The sequence below is a fragment of the Anarhichas minor genome, unplaced genomic scaffold (assembly GCF_050575085.1).
Source record: "Anarhichas minor isolate MPS153535 unplaced genomic scaffold, ASM5057508v1 ptg000021l, whole genome shotgun sequence".
NCBI lineage: Eukaryota > Metazoa > Chordata > Actinopteri > Perciformes > Anarhichadidae > Anarhichas > Anarhichas minor.
The window spans coordinates 7,065,900-7,091,735 of NW_027466467.1; the positions used below are offsets into that span (position 1 = coordinate 7,065,900).

A 25,836-nucleotide genomic window follows, 5' to 3' on the forward strand; every position below is an offset into this window, starting at 1 on the left:
CTGAATTTACAAATAGATTTAACAATAATGTCAGATTATAATTTGGACCTACAGAGTTGCCTCGTGCTTCCTATTTGGTTCTATTAGTCATATGACCTGTGAGTGATGAGTTAACCTGAACGCCTATAAATGACACTCCTCTACTACGAAAGCGATCAGGGGAAACGGTGTGTTGTTGTCTGTCATTCCCTCGGGAGGTGATTCATTTCTGCCACAGAGGTGTGCACGGCAAACTACAGGTGGTAGCCACACTCACACAGCCCACAGTCTAATGTGCTGCAAGCTTCCATGTAAAGAACTAGCAGAGTGTATCTGGGACAAAATGGTAAACTAAAATGCAAAATAAAAGAAATAAAACAAACTGTTAAATAACCTAAACGTATTCTTACTGATCACCTAATTAAATAGTCATTAATGCATTGCCTCATAACTTATGGTTGGTGACTCTCATTCTTCAAATCATAGGATATCTAGTAGTAGTAAGTAGTAATGGGTAGCTGTACTTCTGGTTTGTCTGGAAGGCATTTCATCTCTTATTTATCCTCGTTTTCATTGTCACATTAGAGCTCTGTTAAGCAACATTTAATACGAACACTGAATGTAATGTGAGAAGGTTGCCGGTAGTAATGGACTGGCATATACAGTTTGAATAGCAACCCCTCACCCGGTTATAGAGTATATTTTACTCTTTACTATGTGAAACAAGTTGATCTTAAACCTCATACAGTGACCTCGAGTGGAAGTTAAGTGATTTGTAGTTACAGCAACTGAATTAAACTACTAGTTATAAATCACAACTCATGGGACATAAACTTGTCTCATCTCTAGATCAGACTAACAGCCCTAGTAAGTTAATACGTATGTCGTAGCCTGTTGCTCTAAGATTGTTTTACTTCCCTTTAGTGTCATATTCAGCTTTACCTATCAATGATGTGCGCCAACACAATTCTATGCCACTATTAATGATGTCACCCACAAATAATATCCTGTCGTGGTCACAGAACATGCAAGGACGAGACAATAGGAATCAAAACAAAATGTTCAAGTATGTTGGAAAAAAAAATCCTGTTTTTTTTTTTTTTTTTTTTAATAACACAATTATGTTTGTAACATAAAGTAAAAACCAAAATGAAACCCCTTTTCATCCCTATCAAACCCACCCTCATCCCGACCATCTCGGCAGTATTGTGCAGCGATTCAGTCTGGGAATAAAAGAGCATGACGATACTGACAAACACTTTCCTTTGAGGACAAACACTTTGCCCTACATAAGACCAGAGTGAATATAAACATAGTCTGTCATTTAAAATATCAAAATAAAAGGTAAATAAGAACCACAGACAGCTTGTCTGAGATTACAAGAACCCTATTTAGGAGTACAAGCATATTTATACTTTTCACATCCTACTATGGGCCCCCAGAAACCTCAAGCCTGATTGCTACCTTTGATGAACATGACATGGTTTTCTTTCATTTCCCCCGAAATGTCCAGGCAGTGCTTTCAGCTTGAAATAAGCACCAACTCGTCGTCGTCGTCTTAGTGTTCCTTGAACATGCTGCAATGAACAATGCCTGAGGTAAGTCAAAGACAGCACCTCACACGCGTGTGCGTGTAGGCATTCTTCAGCTGATCAAGACAGTCAGTGGGTACAGAGGCAGCCTGCAGAGAGATGGGTAATAGCTATTGGAGTAAAAGGACTGAAGACGCACAATGCTGTGCTCAAAGTATAAAGGTTTTCACAGCATTGACATGCTGGAGAGGTAACGATGGAAAACACAAGGTGGCGGAGAAAGATTACCTATCCCAGCAGCAAAATGTACTGTTTGTGCGATTTGCAAAATAAAAAAGCAAAATAAAAATGGGGGGGGGGGGGGGGGGGGGGGATGCTTTGTGTCTGATGTGTGTCAGAAGGTTGGTGTTTTTCTAGAAAAGCAGCGCTCCCATGCTGCCCACTTCGCTCTGCTCCTTCACAAAGATTTCAAAGTACTGGTAGATGATGGTCACAGCCAAGAGGATTCCTGTACCCGAACCGATGGCACCCAGGAAGTCCGCCATGACAGACAGCCCTCCTATGCAGAGGCCACCAAAGGCAGCAGCTGTGGGGATGTACCTGTGAGGAGTGAATGCATTATAAATACATACATATTCTGGAGGACAACTTTCAATGTGCTGCAAGTAGCAAACATGAAACCTGAGACTCTGTTTGCTTTGTACCTGTTAAGCTCATGCACCATCGAGGTCTCTCTGTGTCCCCTCATTACCATCTGCTGCTCCTTCAGCTGCTTCGCCACCTGAGACGCACAAAGTGATATAAACAGGTTAATTTCATGCGGGACTAACACGAGGCAAGGAGGAAATGCTTGTACAAACAAAGACTTACATCTTTGGCAGAGGATCCTGAGACCTCAATCCAGGTCTTGGAGAAGAAGGCGCAGGAACCGAGCATGAAGATAATGTAGATACCGGCGTGAACCGGGTCGTCCAGGACAGAACCAAACGACTCTGGAGGAGAAAGGTAGTAGCAGAGACCGGCCACTGGGTAGGCCCGAGCTGGTCCACTACTTGTGGAGTCCTGAACAAAACAAGATTTTGATCGTAAGATGCTGATCGTCCATGACTTAAATAGATCACAAGAGACAGAACCTGACGGATCCTCTTCATGACAATAACTAAGACTCCTTGATACAATCTAATGGTCTGCAAATGTGTCGCAAAAGACTGAGACCAGATGTGCTGGAGGCGGAGCACCCATTAAATACTTACAGACCAGGTTCCCAGGAGGTTGACGAGGAAGTTGCCGCTGAAACGCGTCGAGAGCATCTGAGAAATGACGTAGAGATTGGAGACCAGGGCAGACTGCAGGATGATGGGAATGTTGGAGGTGTAGAACAGTTTGATGGGGTAGGTGTTGTATTGACCACGGTAGCGCGCTGATTTTATGGGCAGGTCCACCCTGAAGCCCTGGTGAGGTAACAAAGTGTGCCGATCAGTAAGATGATAATCTGCTTCAAAACATGTCGTCCAAATTCCTTTAGTGCAACAACAGCAGGTAAGACACTGTAGTTAGTTGGTGTTGCCGGCTCACCTGGAAGTATATGACCACTGCAAACACAAAGACGGTGGCGATGAGGTTCATGAGGTTAGGCAGGTTTTGCCTGTAGAAGCCCTCTCTCAGGGCACGCACCTTGTCTGTGCGGGTGGCCAGAAGATGGAATAGAGCAATGATGGCTCCCTCAAACTCAGTACCTGGATAAACAACAGGAGTCACGGTGTTAGCAGTTATAATACAGATGATGTCTCTCATTTATCATCACTTGGCTTTGAGATTTGTTCGTTCCCAGTACTCGTACCTCTGCCAGTGTTGACAGTGGTGGGACTGAAGGCCTTCCAGACGATTGTCTCACAGATGTTGGTTGCGATGAAGAGAGAGATTCCAGAGCCCAGACCATAGCCCTTCTGGAGCAGCTCATCCAGCAGCAGGACAATCAGACCGGCAACAAAGAGCTGAAGGAACGGACAAGAGGTTTTGTATTGAGCCGAATCAGGCAGACGGCCAGTTTTTCAAAACAGCAAAACATTATGAGAGTCAAAATCAACATGTCAGGGTTTGAATTTTCAAATATTCTGCCTCCCCCACGAAGGGAGACGATTACAATTTCATCTTAATTTGTAAGATATTTATAAATTAATTTGAAAATAATGTAAAGGAACACACGTACTGCACAAGAGCTAACACATCCCTAAGTACAGACTGCTATGAAGAATGTGAATTCAATATCTTGGCTGACAAATGTAATGTTAGCAGGTAAGATAATTTAACAATTAATGAGCTAAAACACAATTTCATACACAGAGTCGGTTTCCAGATACAAAGTGAAGGCAGGAGAGCAGCAGCGGGTTTGTATTAACCTGAATGATGATGAGCAAGCATATACCAGCACCCATCTCTGAAGGGTCTCCATACATGCCAGTCATAACATATACAATGGCCTGTCCAATGGTGATGATCATTCCAAACACTGCAAAAAGACAGAAAAAAAAATGATTTGCAATTGGCAATCTTGCAGGGACAGCTGATGTTACTAAACAATAAACAGTGTGTGCTATCTTCAAAAGCTAATTGTAAAAAATCATCAGTTTCAAAAGGCATGTGACGAGGTCTAAAAATAGCAAATGTAGTGAGCAAGTAGACCTACATTTCTGAGCTCCATTGAAAAGGGCTCTGTCCTTAGGAGTGTCTCCCACCTCAATGATCTTGGCACCAGCCAGCAGCTGCATGATAAGGCCTGAGGTGACAATGGGTGAGATGCCCAGCTCCATCAGAGTACCTGGAGGTGAACAGCAGTAGTGTCAAAAACAGCAGCAACACCAGAAACAATGCATAAGGGCCTTTACCTGTTGACCTTTGACTTGTGATAATGAGATTATGTCAAAAATTAAGATTATTTCTATTTGTTGGAGCTGCACAGGACATAAAAGAAGTGATTAACCCTGTTAAACAAATCAAGCACCTCTGTTGGACGCCAGGATTACTCTCATCCAGTAGAAAGGATCTGCTGAATCTGAAGACATGATGCCAAAAAGAGGAATCTAGATCAAGAAAAAAAAAGAAGATGTAAAACAGTGTCACAAACCAGTATCACCCCTAACAGAACCAGTAGGTTGGTCGTCATCAACAGATACTAACCTGGCAGCACACCAGGAAGATGAATAGTGTGATGGCGGTCCATAGTACTTTTTCTCTAAATTGAATCTGCGAGGATTAAAAAAATGAGCACATGTCATTCATATATGCACCGTGCAGACATGATGCAATGTAATTATATACGTTAACAGGAACTTTACGTACCTTTCTTTCTGGTTTCTGAATTTCTGGCAAGACCGCACAGAACGGCTTGATGACCTCCAAAAACTTAACTGCAGAAAGAGATTTTAAAACATGAGTAATACTGCAATACTACACAGTCATAGTGTCATCATAAAGCTACTGGTCTCTTGTTTCAGCATGTTACATTAGATGCTACGTCATCACTAAACTCCTCAGGTGTACAGCTGCCAGCGGTCACCTGGCCAATGCAGCAACATCTGGATATACAAACGAATAGACTTTAGCAAAGGTTGGAGTAACTAGTATCCAGTGAGTCGTTTTTTAAACCGTTTGCGGGGCTCGTTGCTGCTGAATGTTTCGTCTTGGTGCCGATCAGCTGTTTCAATAACTGAAATTGTCTTTGACAGGAAGCGATTTAACAGATTCTACTCAATAATTTTATCTGGTACACGACTAGTCACTTTGGCACAATCTACAAACGTGATCATACAGAAGAAAGGAGAAGAAACCAACATCAAATCTGTCTTTTCATGGAACGATCCTGAACAGCCCATAGAGCTAGCGTGATGCTAACTAGCATTAAATCACAAAACGAGTGAGCAAATCACTTTAAAAACAGGAAGCTTCTGCAACCTATTGTAAAAAGAGGAAGGTAGGGAGCTCGTAATGGGCTCAGACTATGAAGCAAACGTTACTTAATCCAGTTGAGACGGAATTTGATTTGAATAAAAGCTTTAAATTAGCTCTCGGTATAAGCTAGCTAACGTTCAACGTTAACCTATCCAAGGTTAGCTAATTAGCTTGCCGATGAGAGCATTATGTCCGTTATAGTTCCGAGATTTAAAAAACAAAAAAGACAGCAGCCTTTTTTTTTGACAACGTGTCTACAAGAGAAGAATGTCACGTACTCCCCATGGTGTCCTTTTAGACCGACTCCTGTCGTGTTTACTGGTACCGGGTTTGAGTGCTCAGTGGAGTCAGTAGTGTGGCTCCATCCAGCCTCTCCGCGAGAAAAGAGAGAGCAGTAGAGACACGTCACCAGACAAGCCGCTAACACACGTCACTTCTCCGAGACACGCGCACACCCATCACACATGAATCACACAGCTGCACGCGCGCACATATGCGTGGTGTGTGTGCAGTCGTGTCTATGAAGACACGTTATTTAAAGGAGATGAACAAATCCAGAAAACGCACGATTTAAATTGTTAACATATATAAAGGTAACCTCATGTGACACAGAGGTCTTCCATCCTCCAGAGGGCGCCATGCTCCGGACTCATCAGCTGCTCTGATATGCTTCCCCATAAATAAAGAGCCTCTCGGGATCAGGACTGGACGAGAACCGACAAGTGACATACCTGCAAATCTTGCAGAAGAGATATGATACAAACTGTCATGGACTTATAACCACCACTCTTCTGCTGCTCGCTTGCATTCGCCTATTAACCCTATACTATGATAATATATGTGCATACAACATACACCACAACAATAATAAATAATATTAATATTACTTAGAATAAGTGTGGCTGTGGAGTAGACTACTGCGTTGGCATAGTATGTATGCAAAAAAGACTGTAAAAAGTTTACTGTAATATTTTATTAAAATGTATTTCCTGTAAAAAAAAAAAAGTCTTAGCAGTTCAGTGTTTTAAGATGAAAGAATATCTCCATCCTGGTTAAAAAGCTCTCAACCGGCTGTATAAGAAAACTTCCTGTGCCCGAATATTTGTTATTTTGTAGTTGTTTTGTGTGCTTTTGTTTTTGTTGTGCAGCAAAATAGGACTACAATGTTACTTAACCCCGTTGTATAATGACAATAAATGTACTGTGTAACATTTTAGTGGGCTTTTTGGAGTGTTCTGCAAACATTCATAATACATGCAGTTCTAATAAAGTTATTTGAGAAGCAATCAAATTTTCTTCTTTAAGCTATTATTTCTCCTGAGACGCTCTCACCACTAGGGCTCAGTGTTGTTCCTTTGGTGAAAGTTAGCTGTGTGTGTGTGTGAGTGGTATTCTATTAGATGTAAACGAAGAAAAACAAATTAGATTTAGATGATGTAGATTGAGTGTAGAGAGGCTGTTTGTGCGTATGGCTATTATAATGAGAATATTTCATCACTTTGTTTTAGTTGTGAAGCTCTAGGTCAGTGATTGTGGTATTGAATGGCGGTGAGCACCTTTGGCTGCAAAGTGCTGGTGGCACACAAAGCCACTGACCCATAATGATGACACGATAGCACAACAATGATCGGAGCTTTCAGACATCTGTACATCTAATCAGTCTAAATTTTCTGGACCTATTCTCGTCACAATCACCCACATAAAACACAGGCACACACACAAAGAAGTGGGAGGATGGTTGGGAGCCAGCACATCTGCCCTCAGATAAAGAAATGTTTGTTCATGTGGTTACATAATGACCACAGAGCTGTGAGCTAACAGGTGAGAGAAAGCAAATACCACACAAACCCCCTCCATGTCTCTGCTTTTCACAGAGTTTTGAACAGTCTGTTCGAGATCTACTGTACACTTCTTCCTGTCGGTCATAAGGAAAGCAGTCAACTTCTGCTTTGATATGTTGAATAGAAGTTTTTATTATTCGCTGGGAATCTATTTCTGAATTCATCAAATGCATGCTTTGATGAACACAGAGCCATCCAGATATGATTGTTTAATCTGCTGTGCTTTAATGATCTGAAAAGGATAACACAGCCTAATACACTTTAATAATTTCATAATATTTCATAATAAACTTGTCATAACACCATGTCTGGCACCTGTCTATCACTGAAACCATGTCAGACTGTGGACAGCTGAGGCTCCATTTGGAAGGCACAGCCACTTATGACTAAAAACTGTTTCAAAATGGTTTTATGTATTCATAGTATTCCCATTTTTCAAGCCTAAACCCAAACTGTAATCGACAACTAATCCAATCGAGTCCTGGCAGTGGAATAGTGTAATGGGAGCCAGAGTAACACCCATGGAGTGATTCCAGAGGGTAGAAAGTCTTCCTTCATTTCACCTTCTTGGGTGAGTTTGAATAAAGACGGTGTTTAGTAAATCTGTGCCTCTGATGGTTCATTGTATAATTAAGAGGTCAGTGTAAATTAGTTTGACAGAGTGGCCCGGCATGCCGTGAGTACGACGGGGGCCTCAGGCAAGGTCAAGGCCCGACGCCTGGCTGACAGCGTCACTGCCGCCGTTATGTAACCCTCCAATTACATCTCGGCTCCACTTTGCTTTTTCCTCTCTTGCTTTTTGCCGTCCATTTCTCTGCCTCTCTCTGCTTCTGTGACTGGACAAACAGCATGTTAAGCATTGTCATTGTTAGCATACTGACATTGCGCTGCCAAATGAAGGCAAAAATGCCAGAAAGAAAAAAATTATCTGAAACAAGGCTGACAGTCTCCAGTCATGGTAGTGTAACTGTGAGACACTTTATGAGACAGAGACTTGATGTCGCAGTTTATAAGACATAATTAGTTAAATGGACATCACCTGTGTGTATTCACAGCTGTCACTCAAATGCAGCTTCATGAAGGAGTGTGCTTGATTTATCCGGAGCATATATTCCTGCTGTATCTGTGTGTGTGTGTGTGTGTGTGTGTGTGTGTGTGTGTGTGTGTGTGTGTCTATCAGCATATGAAAAACAGAGAGGATGTTGGTAGATTTAAGGACACAGTGTAATAAGTGAAAGTGCTTCACAGTTATAAGTAATCCTCAGCCTGTTGCAGATAATGAGTGAGTGAACTGCTGACAGAAAAGGAATTGAGTCGGTGGAAGTGAACAAACAAGTGAAATTGATTTTGCATAATGCATGACATGGAATTCCGTTGGCAAAGGATGACTTTTGCGATGCAAAGTAATTGTTGTCTTTCACACAACATGCACCAATCATAGGACTGTGTGCTTTGAATGGAAGTGTGCACCACAATGTGCATTATGCAAGAATGTACAATTTACAATCACTGACTAAATGCTCATGAAATGATGGAGCAGACTTGATGAATGAGTAGAGTAGTGAAAGAGTTTATTCATGTTTTGGGACTCTCGTGGCCCAAAAAGCTTTGACACTATTTCATTCCCGGAAAAGCCTGCTGTTGCCATAGTGATTTTAAGCATTATGCAACTGCTCCACATCACAAAGCATCGGGCTACAAGGACACACATGCACACATGTGTCAAACAGTGGCATGCAAGCTCCATGGTATATAGAATAACAGAGATGTACTGTGTGTGCAGTGTTATGTGCATTGCATACATACATATACGATGGCAGAATGGGGTCATATTGATGGTTGAGAGCAGACCACTGATCCTGGGGCTGTTACGCAACATTGTCTGACCCCCCCCCCCCCCCTCTTCCCAGTACAGCTGAGATGGAAGAGCTTATCTTTGTCATCTTTCCATCCTCTCATCTATCAATCTTTCCATCCCTCTGCAATCACACAGCACAGGAACATCAGATCTATACTGCCTCAGGGACTGACTGTGGCTCTGCAGCTGAACTTTGGCTGTATATTAAACATACATTTGCATCTAAAAGTTGCGTGCAAATACGGTATGTGCTCATAAACACCCCCTAACCCTGCCCCCAGACTCTTACAGAATAAAGTGTCTGTCCTTTACTGGGTCACAGTAAAGGTTTTGACCTTGTATTGCACTGTCCTAAACAACCACAGGGTTACAGAATAAGCCGGCTCCAACATACAGTATATAAAGAACATATGTGTTGACAGTCAACCAATGACATTATTGAGAAAAACAGTGTCTGCACAGCTAGCGGTGAGAAATATGGGGGGTTGCATTAAGATTGAAATGTCCACAAAAATGACAATGAATGAATATAAAATTGTGCTTTATACTTCAAATTTACTTGAAATGTGTGTGTCAGATGGATGTCTATGGCAGCAGTACATTCCAGATGAGAGTGGCTTGTGCTTTCTGTTGACACAAGCCTGTGTCTGCTTAACAGCTCTTCTCCACACAGGCTGCCGGTACTCCTCATGACACAGCGCCTGTGTCTCTTGGAGCGGCTTGTTCGACTCCTCTCTATCCGCCTCAGACTGGTAAGAGATGGCCGGGACTGGCTGAGGCAGCCCAGGGTGTCGTCATCCCCCTCCTCCTGCCAAAACAACCCGTCTCTGTTTTAACATCTCTGCAACAAATAAAATTATTCTAGACTAAGGGGAAAAACGTCTATATATATGTCAGGGGGAACCTTGTGTATTGGCTGCACTCCACAGCATTTGCTCCAGTTATTTGTCTGCAAAGCAGATAATGAGAGTGGGTCTGAATGCAGACCCATACTTTCCAGGGTATTTGTAGAGACATTAATAATTCTGTCAGCACGTGTTTGTGTTGGCTGGCGCTCAGAGAGCATGTCAATTGTACACACCCAGGGGACGACCTCACATCCTGGATATTTACATGAAATTTGATTGCTGCACATATAAATTAGCCAAGTCTGTGGTTTCTTTCTTTAACCCAGTGATGATAAAGTTCCTGACCTTTTCAACAAATAACATCAAATATGAAAGAAGACAGATGTTAACACAAACCAGTGTCTTTATTTTCTTTGCCAACAAAGTGTGGACAACACATACATACAAGATAGAGGTACCAAAGATGTCAAATAACAATATTAATTAATATCATTATTATAACATCAATAACATGGAATGTAGTACTCTTCATTCATATTCTTTTTTGAACTTTTAGTTTATTTTATGAAACATGTCAAATAAAGAAATAACTCTATATAATCTGTCCCTGATACCTATATGAATATAGTCTCTTTGAGTGGAGATGAACAAGGATAGAAGGATGGCTGAAAGAACAGGCAAAAAAGAAGACTGGAGGGTGTGGGCTCACGACCTCTCCTCCTATTGGCTCTGTCCTCATACTCATACAACTCCTGCTCTCTCTCATAACCCTGTACCAGTGCAACCACATACTTGTTCAACAGGATGTGTTTGTGCGTACAAATTGCTGACACCTTCTTTGGAATCGGACATTAGGAAAATATTTCGTCTGGATCTGTCTCAAGACTTCAAACTTCTTTAATTGCTGCCTACCCATTTGTTCCAACAGTGAACTGTGTTAAACAGAATGATGACGTCGGGTAAATTACTACACTCAGTCACAATCTGGGAACCCATCGGCTATCAGTCTGACAACGGATAAGATGCAGAATCTGTTTATAGAGATTACATCAGTCAAACGGCTGGTTTATGTTATGTGCAGGTCTCTTTCATATTCCAAAGACGGACACACACAACAACAGGAACATTGAGAAGCACCAACGGCAGAACCAGGAACTGGGTCCAATCACAGGCCAGGTCTATGTTTGAAGAGGAAAGGAGAAATCTCTCTCCGCCTCTGTAGTCCAGTCCTCCTCTTTGTCCTCTGTGTTACTGTGCATCTATGTCTGAATGTGTGTGTGTGTCATGTCAGTCTTCAGTCTGTGCTGTGGCTCTCCAGCTCGGAGATGATGGTGATCAAGTGCTGGAGACCAAAGATGTAGCCGCTGTCCAGGCCCTCGTACACCACGCTGTCCCCGTGGTAATGTCTGCAGGTGGTGTGGGCAAAATCTATCATTCTCACATCCACCAAGGGGCTACGAGCGTCTGAGAGGGACAAGCGAGCCTGGCTGACACCTGAGCTCCCGCCACTGGTGCTGTCATTGCTAGACGTGGAGGGTCTGCGAGGAAAACCAAGTGCACCTGCTACTTCACCCTCCTCCATTTCTGGTTCAGCCTCCACCTCCTCACCTTCATCCTCTTCTTCTTCTTCCGAGAGGCCGTCCTCCGTGTGTTTTTGGTGGGGCGCTCCGTCGTAGATGATGAGCAGAGAGCTGGAGTAGAAGCGATAGGATTCACAGGTTTCCAGGGCAGCTTGCAACTCTCTGAGCCTGCACAGCACCGATGAGAAGAGTTCACTTCGTAGACGCCGTCCGCTGTGGAAGAATTGGAACAAAGCCTCCTTGAAGCCCAACACAGTCAGCCTGCGGCCATGGATCTTGTTCATGAACATCAGCTGGCCCGTGTCACACCGGTACACCTGAAGGGATGGAGAGACATAAAGGGGTTGGAAAAGTAGAGAGGGAATAGTGACTACTTCTATAACACCAAGGATTTGTTTGACTTATATTGAAAGAAGTGCCTAAAATTGGCTTTGTTTCACCTGGACTAGACTGGCCAGGTAAAAGAGATAATTAACGGTCTTTATTTTCTAGTTTCTACTTAAATAATCCCGGCAGTGAATGAAAAAAGGACAAGTGTTCCAAAATGTACAGAGCCACTGTTTTGATTGGTCATAGTCAGAGATAATGAACAGATGTCGGTTTGATTTAATAGCTAAAAGCTAATTTCACTGCCATTTGGTGCTTGACAGGTGCTAATTTCAGACTTTTGTCGCAGAGTAGATTCCATAACAATACATGGCAGTCAGATTTATTAAAGGGATGGTTAACGAATAGTAGGAATAGTCTCATTAATACCGAGATATAATATAACTACAGCACTTCAGAGATGTTTCCCAAATGTCCAACTGTCCCTTAAAAACGTAGCCATGAACAGTGAAGCTCACCTGCATGCCAGAGAGGCAGACTCCTAAAACAGATGCTGTACTCTGCTGGCACTTGTGCATCTTCCTCGCTTTTTTCTCTTCGGGGACCTCATCTCCATGCTGCTGCGTGCCCATCTTCAGGTCCAACACACACGGCAACGTGTGCCGCCACGTCAGATTTTCCAGCAGGAGGAATTCTGGTAAACTGAGTCAAGGAGGCAAGAGCCGTAAAAATGTGGCCATCTCTTACACTAATCAGTTCACAACATAAAACTGCTTAACAAGGTTAGATTAAAAAAAACTGTGTCTATCTAAGTTTTCCCCTCCACAGTTTTAACTGTATTCACATAAATGCTACAGTCCATGCAATACTGTATGTAGAGGCAAGTCACATCAATATCAAGTAGCTAATAGGAGTGCTTTGGAAGCACAACTCCACCAGACAAAGACATTGATAGCTAGAAATTGTAGGAGGTATAGTCCCTCCGGTTACATGCTGGAGCCACTGACAATCATGTATACATTTCAGCTGCATCAGGTGTTAAGGTGTCCTGGTGGCTCAGTTGGCTTGATGCACGTACCATGACCTCTAGCCTTGAACCTCTGGACATTAAATCTTAATGCACTGTGATACTGAATTTCATCAAAATAGGGGCCAAAAAAACAGTGTAGTTGTCAGTCAGAGGAAAGGATACTGTATTGGTTGCAGTGCATGGCTTTGTCCTTCATCTTCTGCAGGTGGTGCTGTTGGGTCCAGGGGTTGTGTTTGAGCTGTGGTACAGCGTTACTGTGACTGCGCTCCAGTCTGTAGTAGAGCACCTCGGCCTCCTCCTCCAGCTTGTTAACACTGGACGGCAGACGGAGAGAGAATGTCATTCGATTTAGGCACAAAGAAGATAGAAAAAAACAAACTCAGCATCTGCTTGGGATCGTAGGTAAAGTATGTGTGTGGGTCTTAGAGTATAAAGAGAGGGCAGTAATAAACTGTTATATTGGATGTAAAGAGGAAACCAATGCTGTTGTGTCTTTCACTTACTATGATCCATCCAAAACATTTAAAATCAATCTCAACATTTATTTGGCCGTCAATCAGTATCAGCCTTACGGCCGTTCTGCCACTCCAAGCCAGGGCTGACTAAGAGTGTTTGTGTATATGCAGACATGCATCTATTGCAGTTATATAAGCCTCTCTCTGGCTGCCAAGGCCAAGGATCAGCCTCTCACAGTATGTAACGCCTAAGGTTGTATGTGTAAGTTAAAGTGTGCGTCATCTGTCAATTAATGTGAGTCTACAGACTACAGCTCTACCATTCATGGAAAACGAAAGATTATTGTAAATAGATCGTGACTGGCCCACAGTGTACTGCTGTCTCTGATGGTACATTTTCTTTTATTTTACCTCTTGTCCTGGTCTTTACAAGAATGGCGGCTTCTGCCATCTTTGCTGTAATTTTCGCTGTCCACAAGCGGCCAGGATGCCATCATTTTCCCCCACATGAGCATCTCGCATTTGGGCTCGCCGTCGGCCGAGGGGTCCTTGTTTTCTAAATCATCTGCTGGGTCACTCTGGATGGGGTAAGCAATCAGGCAAAGGTTCCCTTCTTCGTCCTCCTCGAAGCTCACTGACACCACACCTGAGAGCCGAACATAGAGGGAAACAGAAAAACATCTGGATCATGAAGCAGGGAAGATAATATGTCTCTCATACTGAAGCAAAGCTAAATAAAGCTGACAAGATAACACAAGCTCTTAAGTGCTAAGAATCTCTTATCCCCAACCTGCTGCTTTACAGAGTAGTTTGTGTCTACACCCACATCTCTTTAAGACATCTGTCCTAACAATACCTGGACAAAATCACGACAAGGGATGGGACTGAGATACTGAGCTCTAAAAGCAACACAGAAAAGGACAGAATGAGAGAACAATCAATCAATCAATATCAGTGTGCTGGCATTGGGTTTTAATGGTGTAAACCCATACAAAAAAACAAACAATGCTCTTAAGTAGTAATGCTCAAATGCATATAGCAACACAGAGAAAATAATAGCCAGACATAAATGACACAAGGCTGCATAATTTAATTTTCTGTTTATTTGCCAAAAATTGAATCTCACACAGATGATGAGCAATATACATAAATACCATACAGAAACAACACAGCATCACTGTAAATGTACACAGAAAAAAAAAGATATGCTAGTCTACAGGCTTCACCTACGAATGGAGAGCACAACAAATAACAGTCAGCGGGACAGGTTTGTATCATAAACATACATATCATCATCATAAAGTCTTTCCTCCCCACGGTGTCCAATAATATGGCTGAAGAAGAAGGAGAGGAGGACTGAGAATGTAAGTGAAAAAATAAGTATGAAGAGGTGAAAACGCTGAAATGACAGGACCGATGCCTCAAAATATTTAAAGCAAAGCAAGGGAAGGGAATAACAGGTTTTTGAAAAGGGGATGTTGCAGAGATGACAACTAGTATGCCTTCGCCAACTAGTCAAGTTGCATTTACATCCATGTCTGTCCAGACTCATATAATAGATGTCGTGATGAAAGGTATTATGTGTATTTTTTGGCGAAATGGACGTTATCCCTATATTGATATGCACTATTCCAGTGAATGATTTCCAGTAAGAAACATGCATTCTTCAGTTAGAGACTATTTGTATAGAGGATTACAGATTTTGTGGGCTATTGCCAGCGGAACTGTCTCCAGATCGACGCAGGAAAAAAACCAAAAAGCTGGTTGGTGGACTTTCGTAGGTGCGAACAATCTCCTCCTGTACCAGTGAACATCCAGGGAATGAATATAGATGAGTCGAGGGTCTAAGGACAGAGGATGTTGTTTGCTGTACAGCTTGTGAAGGCACATTTCGTATTCGTGATATAGGGATATAAAAATAAAATTGATTTGACTTTACTTTGTCAAGCTTTGTTGTTCTTGTTCTGCTGTTTGTCTATTGTTGGGTACGTTAATAGAGGGGAACAAAACTGTGAAATATGGTCACAATCACACTTTCTGTTCCTGAGTTATGTCGTTGCATAATGGCCAGAAAAGTGTTATTGCAAAACATCATGATGTTGCAGTGAAGTTAGTTAAATGTCATCATTTTATCCTATTAGACATTTGTGTGAACAAATATTTTGATGGCACTGAAGCATAAAAAACCTGAAGACCTTATAGAAATCTGTGTGAGTGATATACAGCTTCCCTCATTAAGAGGTGACATGTTAAACCATCAGTCCACCACGCTCTGTTTGCTAACGTCACTTACTGTGCTTCAGTAAGGGTGTGGTGGTGATGTGACCATTGGGTTTGTGGACTAATCCACAGTCGTCCGGAGGTTTAGGGGAGGTCTGCCAATGTTGACATTTCAGATGCAGATGACCTTGTGGTGGATTTTGGGATCAAAGCGAGGGAGAATCTCACTTGGTACCATTTTCACCGGGCTGGCTGTCAGCCAGAAAAATAAATGGGTGACGTACCTGTGTTAGTACAGCCTCCTACAAATAGGACATCGCAACCGGGTGGTATGTTTGCAGGAGGCCCACTTATAGCTGCAGCTGCAGCACCGTCCTGTGGCACAGTTTGAAACATGCTGCTGACAAGCACCTGGAAACAACACTTGAACAGGAGCAGGGAGCTCTGTTTCCTTTAAATCTAAGAAATTAACACACAACCTGCAAAGCATCATCTCCCCCACCTGACTTTCACAAAAGCACATAGAGCAGTGAAATAAAGAAAGAGAGATGAATAACAACACAGCATAACACAACACCGGCTAGAGAAGGAAGGATAGTTTGCATTACCTCTATACTGGGGGGTAAACTTCCTCATTGCTGCAGGCACGCTCTTGTAGAACTGATGTTCGCGGGGGATGAGGGGTTTGCAGATGGTCTGATCCCCGAGGCGCAGGACGCAGCAATGTCCCCCCACTTGGTGTAGGAAAGGCTCAAGCATCACCCCTTTCTCCATGTAGCACTGCTGCTGCTGTTGCTGCTTTTGCTCTGCATCCACGGCCTTCTGGGCCTGAGCCTCCACAGCCGGACCCATCCTCCTCTGGTCCTGACCACACCGCCGTGGGCATTAAGACAGCAAGGAGGAAATAGAAGAGAAACAGAATAAAAAAGCCAAGTTTTAGTGGATATCTTCTTCCTTTTTAACTCCTTGTCTGGCAGTTCTTGTAGCTGAGTAGAAACAGAAAGCCACAGAAAGTCCTTTAAATGTTGAGGTTTGGACTAGAGCTGCAGCGTCAGATAAAGAATACAGAGATCCTGCTTGTGCCTCCACTTCAGACAGAATGTTCTCTGACAGCTGAGAGCTGGCTCACCACTGGTAAAGCTCTCGCAAGCCTGACACTGGGCCCACCCCCAGAACAAGCAATCCACCAATCAGGAGCGCCCAGAGCAGGTTGTTGGGTGGTAACCCTTCAAGGGAAAGAAGCTAGCACACAAAGACAGTGGTGGGAGGGGGGAGTCTGGTGGAAGGGAGAGAGAAAGGAGAATAAAAACAAGGGGGGAGGGCGAAGCTGAGCCCAGCTGTTTTTCTCTCTGTCACAGCAGGTTTTAACAACCTGACACAACAAGTAACACCATTTCCTCATGTAAAGTGAGGTTTAGAGAAAGGAACAACAGAACAAATGGGAGATAGGAACACGGAAACTGGCGTGCAGTACAAAATACACTGATAAAGGTCAAAACAAAATGCCTTACTAACTACACAGAAAACTTGGACTGAAAGAACCAACAGCTTTGACATGATACGCAACACATGGTGCAAGAAGCCTTCATTTTAATGTTGTCACACTTAAAAATAGAAGTATTTTTAGCCATCAAAAATTGCTGCTCCCAACTGGAGGCTCTGTGGCGGCCAGCAGGTCCACCAACATTGCTTTAATTTTTCATGCAGTTCGGTTGAAAAAAGCGTCTCTTTCATAGCTTATAGCAGAAGGTAGCTTATAATCAGATGCCTGTCTCTTTAAGCCCTCTCACTTGTGGTTCTGTCTGGCTAGTATGTAAAGCATTGCAATGTTTCTACACACGGTGTTTAGGGGCGTTACGAGGCCCCTCTGTGTTCGCTACACCGGGGGATCAATTACCAACCATCAGGGATCATCTTCAGATCCGCATGGATCCTATCAATTTTAGATGGCAAGAGGCACTTTTGCCTTACTTAATATTCATGTTTTTCCATTACACAATGCCCTTTTTAACTGACTGGAGTAAAGGTCTATAATATAATTTGACTGATGGCAAAATCAACTTACTTACTCAAAATGTAAGGACTAAGAAAATAAGTTTGTATAATTTATATAATAATTGTATAGTATACATTCAGCTTTAAAAATGTCAATATTTGTTGTATTTACTTCTCCCACTTACACCCCGAATTATAGTGGTGTAGCAACAATATAAAACTAGATGAATAAATAAGAGTTGTGGGGAATCCTGCCTGCATTTAAACTCCATCGTAAAGTGAAATTCTTCCAGACCATAGCAGAGCCTATGGCTCAATAAGAATTTAATTGAAAGATTTAAAGAATCTGATAAAGTAGAAGATGTCGATGGCAGCAGAGGTTGTGGATAAGATAAGGAGGGGTGACAAGAGCGGGTTGCTAGGAACTCATGCTGTGGCCAGAGTGGAAACTATAATCCTCATTCACCCTCCTTTTCTTCGTGACACAGATTGCCCTAGCAGGCAAAACAACATCTGATCAAGACAGTCATTCCCTGCTTTCTCCATTCATGTGCGTCCACCTTTACGCTGCTGGTGGGAACACACAACACAGACAGAAGTGCATGGTGTATTACCAAAACGTGTGACTGTGTGCTTGCCTGCTTGCACAGGCACGTGGGTTTGTGCTGTACATTACAGTTGGACACTGGCTGGTTGTGCAAGGAGCAGAGTCAGAAAGCCAGAGCTAATCTCTCTAATCCTCCCTTAAGGAACACAATTAGAAATTAAACCATGCCAAACAAGTAGGAAATAGCCACAGTTACACTTAAACAGACGTGTGTTTTGCTTTCTGTCTGATGGTGGACACAGAATTGGGTTAGCTCTTAATCCCTGAGTTTATCACCACATGGGTGTCCTGCAGCGTTAACATACAACTATGTCAATGTCAACTCCTGTATTGCATGCTATATTAAAATGAGATCAAAGAGAGAGTGGCAGAGAGTTGGCAATGTGAAGAAGCCAACTTTAAAGAAGCTCAATACGGAATTCAAAAACAAATCTATGATTGAGGGATTGCCTCCACGCGGCTCTCAATGTGGCGAAGGCTGAGCCAGCGGCTAGCAGCTAACGGTGCTAACAGCATGAACAGTGGCAACAAAGGCAACAGTGCTAACAGTGTTAACCAGAGGGGAACCAAAGGGTGAGCGCTAAACTTATGCGAGGACGCCATCGGTCGGAACAGCGTTATCAGTGATAACTGCGGTATGAGAGCAGTGCAGAGGCCACTAGCTGGCCGGTGGGGCCCAAAAACAGGGACTCTTAGCCAGACCAGCTACTTAAACACAGCACAGAGATGCATGGATTACAACACACAGAGGGAGACTTTATTCCAAAACAAGTACCAGGTCCCGATTACTTTCCACAACTTCTGCCAATGGAAAAGCAAAAAGAACGGTTCCAAGCATGTCGACTCGAGTCGAGTCGTACCATACAGTAAAAATGCAGCAGTTGAAGCCCAAACTGTAAATTGATTATGAACTGTGCAGTTGAAATTACATGCTGTAGAGAGCAACGGAAATAAAAAATAAGGAGACAGCGGAGTGAGTGCCGTGACCTTGAAAGAAATGGACCGAGACCAGCATGGGGCAGTTAGCAGGGGCTTTTCACAGCGCCGATGAGGTATGTGCCGGTCGCAGGCAGAGACACTGGGATATGCAGCTAACAGGAAGTTGGAATCCAGAACCACAACAGGTGTGGGGAAACAAGCAGCTTTGCAAATGGATTTCAAAGTTCTGTTTTTTTTCTTCAGCCTTATGATTGTCCGTCGCGATTTTGGTTTCTTCTATGACAGCAAGCGAGATTCAGGTTTATTTAGGAAACGAGACTGATTCCACACACTGGAAATGAGCTGGATTTAGTTAACTCTGAAATCAATCTGAATAAAACACACAATATATAGCATATAACTATATGGATTGTCACAGAGGTATACGCACAGTCAATGTCACCAGTCCATCACACAAATAACAAAGACAGAGAAGCCCCGCAGAATGTACCAGAAATCAAACTTGCATCCATCTTCCTTGATTCATGCTACACACAAAGCTGAAGCCACCGTCTCTCTTCTCATACAATATTTCACCTAAAAACGGCTTTTAACTGTGCATTACCTTCTGCTCCTTGCATGTATTCAAAGACAAAACCCTGCAGATAACATCTTTCCTCACCATGATCAACATATTTACGGAGATCAAAGGGCTAATCTAGCAAACTTAATCTGTGAGCTGTTGTCTATCAGCAATAACAGGGCAGCAAAGGGGACAGAGGGGGAGGTCAAGTGGGTCGATGATTCATTGATCACGGTAGCTCTGGAGGGCTTCACAACAGGTTCAGGCATCCTAGAAAGGTGATTGGCAGATATGTCCGTATTAAGAGGACCGGTGTGGAGGATGGTTGGTGGAGGGGAAGTAAGGGTGGGTGCAGTCTGTCTTTTGCCCTTGTGTGGCTATTGACATTGGAGGAGGAGGCTAATATGGAGGTGCTGAGTGAATTTAGATATAAAACAAATGCAGGGGACATGGGGAATGTGAAGGGCAAAGTAGTAACAAAGAGCACACACACACACACACACATAAACTTGGATAGGTCTATCACGTGGTTCTTACTTCCAGTAAATCTTACAAACAACTACTCCTTTATACATAAATGCCTCTTATAAATGTCACGTGTATGCTCGGTGCTTTTCATGGGTGTCAGAACTAGTTTGTTGTGTGCTTTTGTACTGCTGACCTTATCTAACTCAAGAGCCTTAAAAGATTTAGGATGAGACAGATAATCTGAATGAGGTGGCATGAGTCTGGATCTATACCTGGACCATTTTAGGCAGTGGCCATGGGTAAGCATGCGAAGACACATCAACTCATATTCAGGTGAGCAGAACTCTCAAACGTCATGAAAATCACACATGCAGACAGGCAGAAACGAAGCAACAAATACACAAAAAAAAGGAAAATATAAACTGCACCAACACGTAAATACAAACACACAAGCTCTACCTCAGCTCGTCAGGCACCTGGCACGGGTGCAGCGTAAACAGGATCTTTCCCGTGTGGTGGTTTTCGGGGTCATTTTACAGACTGATCACCTCACATGACATCACACCAGATAAACACTTAAGCCCCCACTAAAAATACCACATGCTGGAAGTAATTCAGGCTGCGGACTAGCTATAAATAAACAGCTTGCTCCATTACAAATGCAAGAGACAAATAAACTCAGGGACCACACAGAAAGAAAACAATTCACTTGTCAAAAGACATTTCGCACAGAGGACACCTGCCAAACACAGGTATAGCATTAATAAGGGTTGATTCCATTCAAACTGTGTCAGTTACAAGGCCCTGGTGCTGTGCATGCCAACCCATGGTTTACTGGTACACTGAAATACAACGAGGCCAGCGTTGATGTTGTTATACCCATGATTTTCTCGCTATCACACAACATTTTAACCCGGGAAATGTTATAGGCCAGTTTCCTTAGGCTTCAGTGAAGTCCTAGTTGATTCAAGGAGAAACGGTGAAATGGGAGTATATGATACTGGAGATATGTCATACAGAAGGTGGAGTTTGGTGATGTAGTGGAATTGTTGCAATGGTAATAAATAAATATATGCTTCAACAGTAATATCTAATAATAATAAAAACAATATAATGACATGGTTTCACATAATGGTCATATCGTAATAATAATAATATTAAAACAAGCAATAATTATAATAACCATCATAATAGTTGTGATTACATTGACATAGTAATTTGTTGTGCTGCCTTTGGGTCCAGCCCCGGCTATAAAGCCGTAAAGCTCAGCGCCACTGGACAGAACATGGGAATGTGGACGTCTCATATACTTCCTGGATTTATGCTTAAAGCCGTCGACACTTCTCAGAATTATTAGACAGACACTGGCTTCAGTCTATTGACACAGTGCAGTCTAGCAGAGCGCTAGAGCTGGTTCTTATACTACTGAATTTCTTTTTTTGGCATTCATTGACAGCAACGTTAAGGCACAACATAACTAATTAATTTGACATCAAGCTACTATGTGAAGAAATAAGCCGAATTTCTTAAAGATCCCTTGTTGTTATGCTGTTCTTCTGTGCATATCGCCAATTATATATTTATGTGTATCATATTTACACAAACTAAAGAAGTGAGCCTTGTACAGTGACAATAAACCCACATTCCCTAAGCTGTTTTGGTTCTGGCATTCCCTCACACAGGCCTGGACTGGACTATTTCCATGTCCTTTTGGCTGTGTTCCTCCTCTGCAGCTGAGGACGGTCAAAGGGCATTGGCTCACCCCCTCTCTTTAGTTTAGTTTCTGAGAATCTTCTTAGACGGGACAGCAGAGCAGTGTTTTCTCTCCCCCAACAGCATTATGACTTGGTTGGAGAAAACCTCTGCCTCTCACACGGACCACGCTTAAAAAAATAATATGTAATTCTACTCAGAAGAAACCAAGTTATTCTCATCACAATAACCCCGGCCAAGAGTTGTGAAGCCAATAAGCATGAGATTGAGTGGTTATTTTTATTGAAAACTGAAAAAACAACCAATGTTTCAGGAGCAGAAACAACAAGATGAAATAGTTAATATCCTCAAAGTATTACTGCAAATATCTCCTTAAACATAAACCCACAAATTACATTGGTCAGTTGTAGTTGTCTTAATGTCTAACCTTGACCATGCAAGGCTGTGGGCAGGTAAACGGTAAACCCCAGACAACCATCATAGGCGCTCTGTATTTGGCAGGAACCCTTGAGTTGTGTTACTTCGTGTGAGCAAGTGGTTCCTGTCGACATATCAGTATCACAAGCACCCAGTCACTCTTGTGTTCAGATGATCCAATAGATAGGGACCGTGAAGGCCCAGACAAAACATAAAATACAGCAGATGCTGCAGTTGCAAAAGCACAGACCAGGGGTGAATTTGTTTGCGTTTTGAATGCAGTGTCAGTGGCATTTCCATGCAGCGGTAATTTACTTACACTTTTGCATCGACATGCTAGACCTGACTTGCCTTCAGACATGGGTACCATAGCTTTCCCAATTTCAGAATATGAAGGAAAGAAATTTAAGACAAAAGGAAATGTGAGAAGACAACTGGATAAGGTAAGATCGGGACACTAAAGGAAATGATGAAGGTACAAGTGAACGAGTGGAGCCGAATAAAGGAAAGACTGAAGGTAAGATGTAGCCATGGTTTGAAAGCAGATATCATCATATCTAAATAAATGTGATCATCATAGTGAGAAGACAACTGCTTCATCCAGGACACCCAATACTGTAAATTATCTCAGCATGCAAAGGCAAACAAACTCAGCCCCTGCTGACTTCTAGATGAATATTAATCCTTGAAAAAAGGCCACACATGTGCAAAGACATAATACGGTTAGATAAGGCTCTAAGACGGAGTACAGTTACAGCAACTTAGAGGTTTGGTGCACTGCAGACTGACTTACTGATGTACATGTTTTTACTGTACATGCACAAACAAACGCAAGCAAGAATAGGACGTGTCACACACATACTTGGCTACACACCTGAGAGTCTATTCATTGTGAAAGACATGATGGACACCTGGGGCTATTGAGTGTTGTGTGCTACTGTGATACTCCTCTGGATGATTTGACTCTGCTGTTCAATCTGCTTGCATTGCAGGCTGCATCTGAACTCATCTCATCTCATCACAAGGAGCATAACACAGTCCTAAAATCAGGATGGGAAATAATCTGTCACCTGTAAAATGCTTGTAGATGTTAGATCTTGTTCATGTAGCCCTTGCTGAACCTGCTTTATGTGGTAATGTAACCCAAACTCCAAATCCTGCCGCATGGCACGCTACTTTTGTTTCCTACTAAACTTTAAACTGCTTTTCTCAAATATTTCCACAGTAACGTATCCACAATAAAACATCAGCAACACACTAAAATATATCCGTTATTCATTATCCAAAGCAAACACATGTAGAGCTATTTTAGTATTAAGTCTACTTAAAAGCGTGGCCTTGTTCAAGGAAGCTGACTGGAGAACAACCACAAAGACACAGAAAGAAAGGACAGCTCAATAATAGTAATAATACCATTATTTACAAAGTGCTTTTCAAAAAGTTTCAAAGTCCTTTACATACAATACAACAAGCAAATATTATTCATGTCTAGTGTGGGTTTTTCAAGGAGAGGTTGTACTACTGCCGTTTTTAAAACGGGTAGGACTGGTATCAAGAGAGGAGTTGGAGTTTTTGATTTGTCAATTGATGTCCCAATAATAGCAGGGAGAGGATGTTTGACATCTAAATCTGAATTTGAGTGGAGAAAAAGAAGCTTGAATTATTTATCAAGACCTTGCAATTATTCAAACAACCTATTTCCTTTTTTGAGAGGGGCGTCCAGTTCCCCAAGATAATTTGACAAATTAAAAGATTTACTGAATAGTGCAAGGTGTGGAGACCTGAGAAGTCCTAGGGTACAGATTTACCCATCGGATCAACACGTACGTTATGAGACAGGGACATGCTGTTGAAACCCTAACAGAAGGTCACATAGTCGTAATTTCTAAATCAGACTCAGGGTCTATCCCTCTGATGACTTCCTTGTGCGGCATTTATATCAGTCTTAACACAGGGCATATCAACTTTCTGTCCAAATGTCCAACCCTCACTTATCTCTACTCAGAGCCACGACAATATTTGGCATTCAGATGGACTTTCCCCGCTGGCTGGAGTTTAGTTACAATATAGTGTACCATAAAGGGACGGCCTATTTTTACCCCCTGGTGAAGACGTTTGAATCAACAGATATCCTGTCTGTACCTCCAAGTCTAAACTATACTAACATACATAACACTAACATGACCTGGCCTTGTAAAGCCACACCCGAGACACAGTCAGGGCCAAAATTGGAGGTAAAGAATGAGCCCACCAGGTGGAGAGGGGAAAGACTGGGAGCAGAAAGTAAAAAATGAGTGCACCACTGAATTAAGGGTGAATTGCAGACAATTGAGGGTCCAGAGAAGACCATGCTTACCTGAAGCTCAAACACCGTTTTCCTGGCTTTGTGTGTTTGAAAGACAACGCCCGCAAAACACACAGAAACACATAAACACCACTTCAGAGTTATGACTGTGCATATGTTGCTAAACAAAAAGTCAACAAGGTTACACATACGCAGTCATAAACAAAGCCAAACCCCCAAAATAGAAACAGTTGTTTCCATGCCACTGACCTCTTATACCCTGACAGGGTTTTTTCGCCATCAAGGACAGTTGCTTAAGTGCCAAACCCCACAACTGAACTCTCAGCGAGTCAGTGGAAGATTAGAATTCACTCTGCCCAACTCTCTCGTGCCCGGTAGGCAGGGAACAGCCTGTTCCCAAAACACAATGCACACACACAAACGCACACAAACATACATACATGAGTAGTGTCGGACATGGCATGAAAGGTGCATGTGTGTGCACACATTGAGGGCAGTCAGGCATAGAAACTTCAGAAAAAAAAGGTGATGCCTGATTAATCAGACGCAGCACAATGATGGGAACACACAGACGCAGTATTTCTCTGAATGTTCAGGTCCTAAACGTGAAACTAAGCTGGGGTTTCCACAGGGAGGAACTAGGTCCTGCATCGACAAAAATAGATAAAGACTGTATTATCCAGAGGGAGGGAAGTCCTTGGAACCGAGAGATGTGAGACAGAAGACGGGCTGCAAATGTAGAGAGACAGCGAAGGGAGTCAGACGCCAGACAGACACACAGATATGGACTCTAACTGAGCTGTCAGTGCCAACAAATGCTTCGATAGTGCAAACAGAGGTTAAATATAAACTCAGTAATCCCTCAACAAAAGGGCACTTAACAAGTGTCAGTCTGAATGGTAGGATGTGAGAGGGAGTGAGGTCAATGGAGGCATGCCGCTAGCAAAGGCCCAGGATTGTGCCACTGCTACTCAGAGCAGGTGGTCCACTCATCCAATGCAACGGCTTCATGCTCCGCGCCCTCTCAATGACAAATACCGCTCTCCCCTTCGCTGTCCAAGGCCACCATCAATCCACCAAACCTTACAGAACCATGCTTCTCCTTTCAAACTGGGCTCCTGGCTACTAATCAAAAGAATGAATTAGCAGATTATCGAATGCAGTCTCAGGATTAAAACTCGTCGCACTTTCCGTGAGTGAGAGATAATGACT

General features: G+C 42.7%; 2 protein-coding genes across 2 annotated transcripts; both read right to left on the reverse strand.

Moving 5' to 3' along the window:
• Positions 1-1,046: 1,046 nt before the first annotated feature.
• On the reverse strand, positions 1,047-5,863 carry LOC142954811 (protein transport protein Sec61 subunit alpha). Its single transcript, XM_076096070.1, has 12 exons — positions 5,738-5,863; positions 4,851-4,918; positions 4,689-4,754; positions 4,513-4,591; positions 4,198-4,329; positions 3,911-4,020; positions 3,352-3,505; positions 3,087-3,247; positions 2,765-2,962; positions 2,382-2,573; positions 2,216-2,292; positions 1,047-2,111 (listed from the first exon to the last, which is right to left on the reverse strand). Exons 1-12 carry the CDS (start codon positions 5,742-5,744, stop codon positions 1,925-1,927), a joined length of 1,431 nt encoding a protein of 476 aa, XP_075952185.1. The 5' UTR covers positions 5,745-5,863; the 3' UTR covers positions 1,047-1,924.
• A 4,528-nt stretch (positions 5,864-10,391) lies between these two features.
• Positions 10,392-16,732, reverse strand: LOC142954745 (inositol hexakisphosphate kinase 2-like). Its single transcript, XM_076095949.1, has 5 exons — positions 16,227-16,732; positions 13,810-14,044; positions 13,106-13,257; positions 12,432-12,607; positions 10,392-11,903 (listed from the first exon to the last, which is right to left on the reverse strand). The coding sequence occupies exons 1-5, from the start codon at positions 16,468-16,470 to the stop codon at positions 11,301-11,303; spliced, it is 1,410 nt and encodes a 469-aa protein (XP_075952064.1). The 5' UTR covers positions 16,471-16,732; the 3' UTR covers positions 10,392-11,300.
• Positions 16,733-25,836: the final 9,104 nt, after the last annotated feature.

Excerpts from the sequence above, each read along its gene's own strand:
- LOC142954811 (XM_076096070.1), bottom strand. Across the intron at positions 4,592-4,688 it reads TCTTCCTGGTGTGCTGCCAG|ATTCCTCTTTTTGGCATCAT; the intron begins GTTAGTATCTGT and ends TTCTTGATCTAG. Across the intron at positions 3,506-3,910 it reads GCTTGCTCATCATCATTCAG|CTCTTTGTTGCCGGTCTGAT; the intron begins GTTAATACAAAC and ends CCGTTCCTTCAG.
- LOC142954745 (XM_076095949.1), bottom strand. The coding sequence starts at position 16,470 with ATGGGTCCGGCTGTGGAGGCTCAGGCCCAGAAGGCCGTGGATGCAGAG. Across the intron at positions 13,258-13,809 it reads TGTAAAGACCAGGACAAGAG|TGTTAACAAGCTGGAGGAGG; the intron begins GTAAAATAAAAG and ends TCTGCCGTCCAG. Across the intron at positions 11,904-12,431 it reads TCTGCCTCTCTGGCATGCAG|GTGTACCGGTGTGACACGGG; the intron begins GTGAGCTTCACT and ends CCATCCCTTCAG.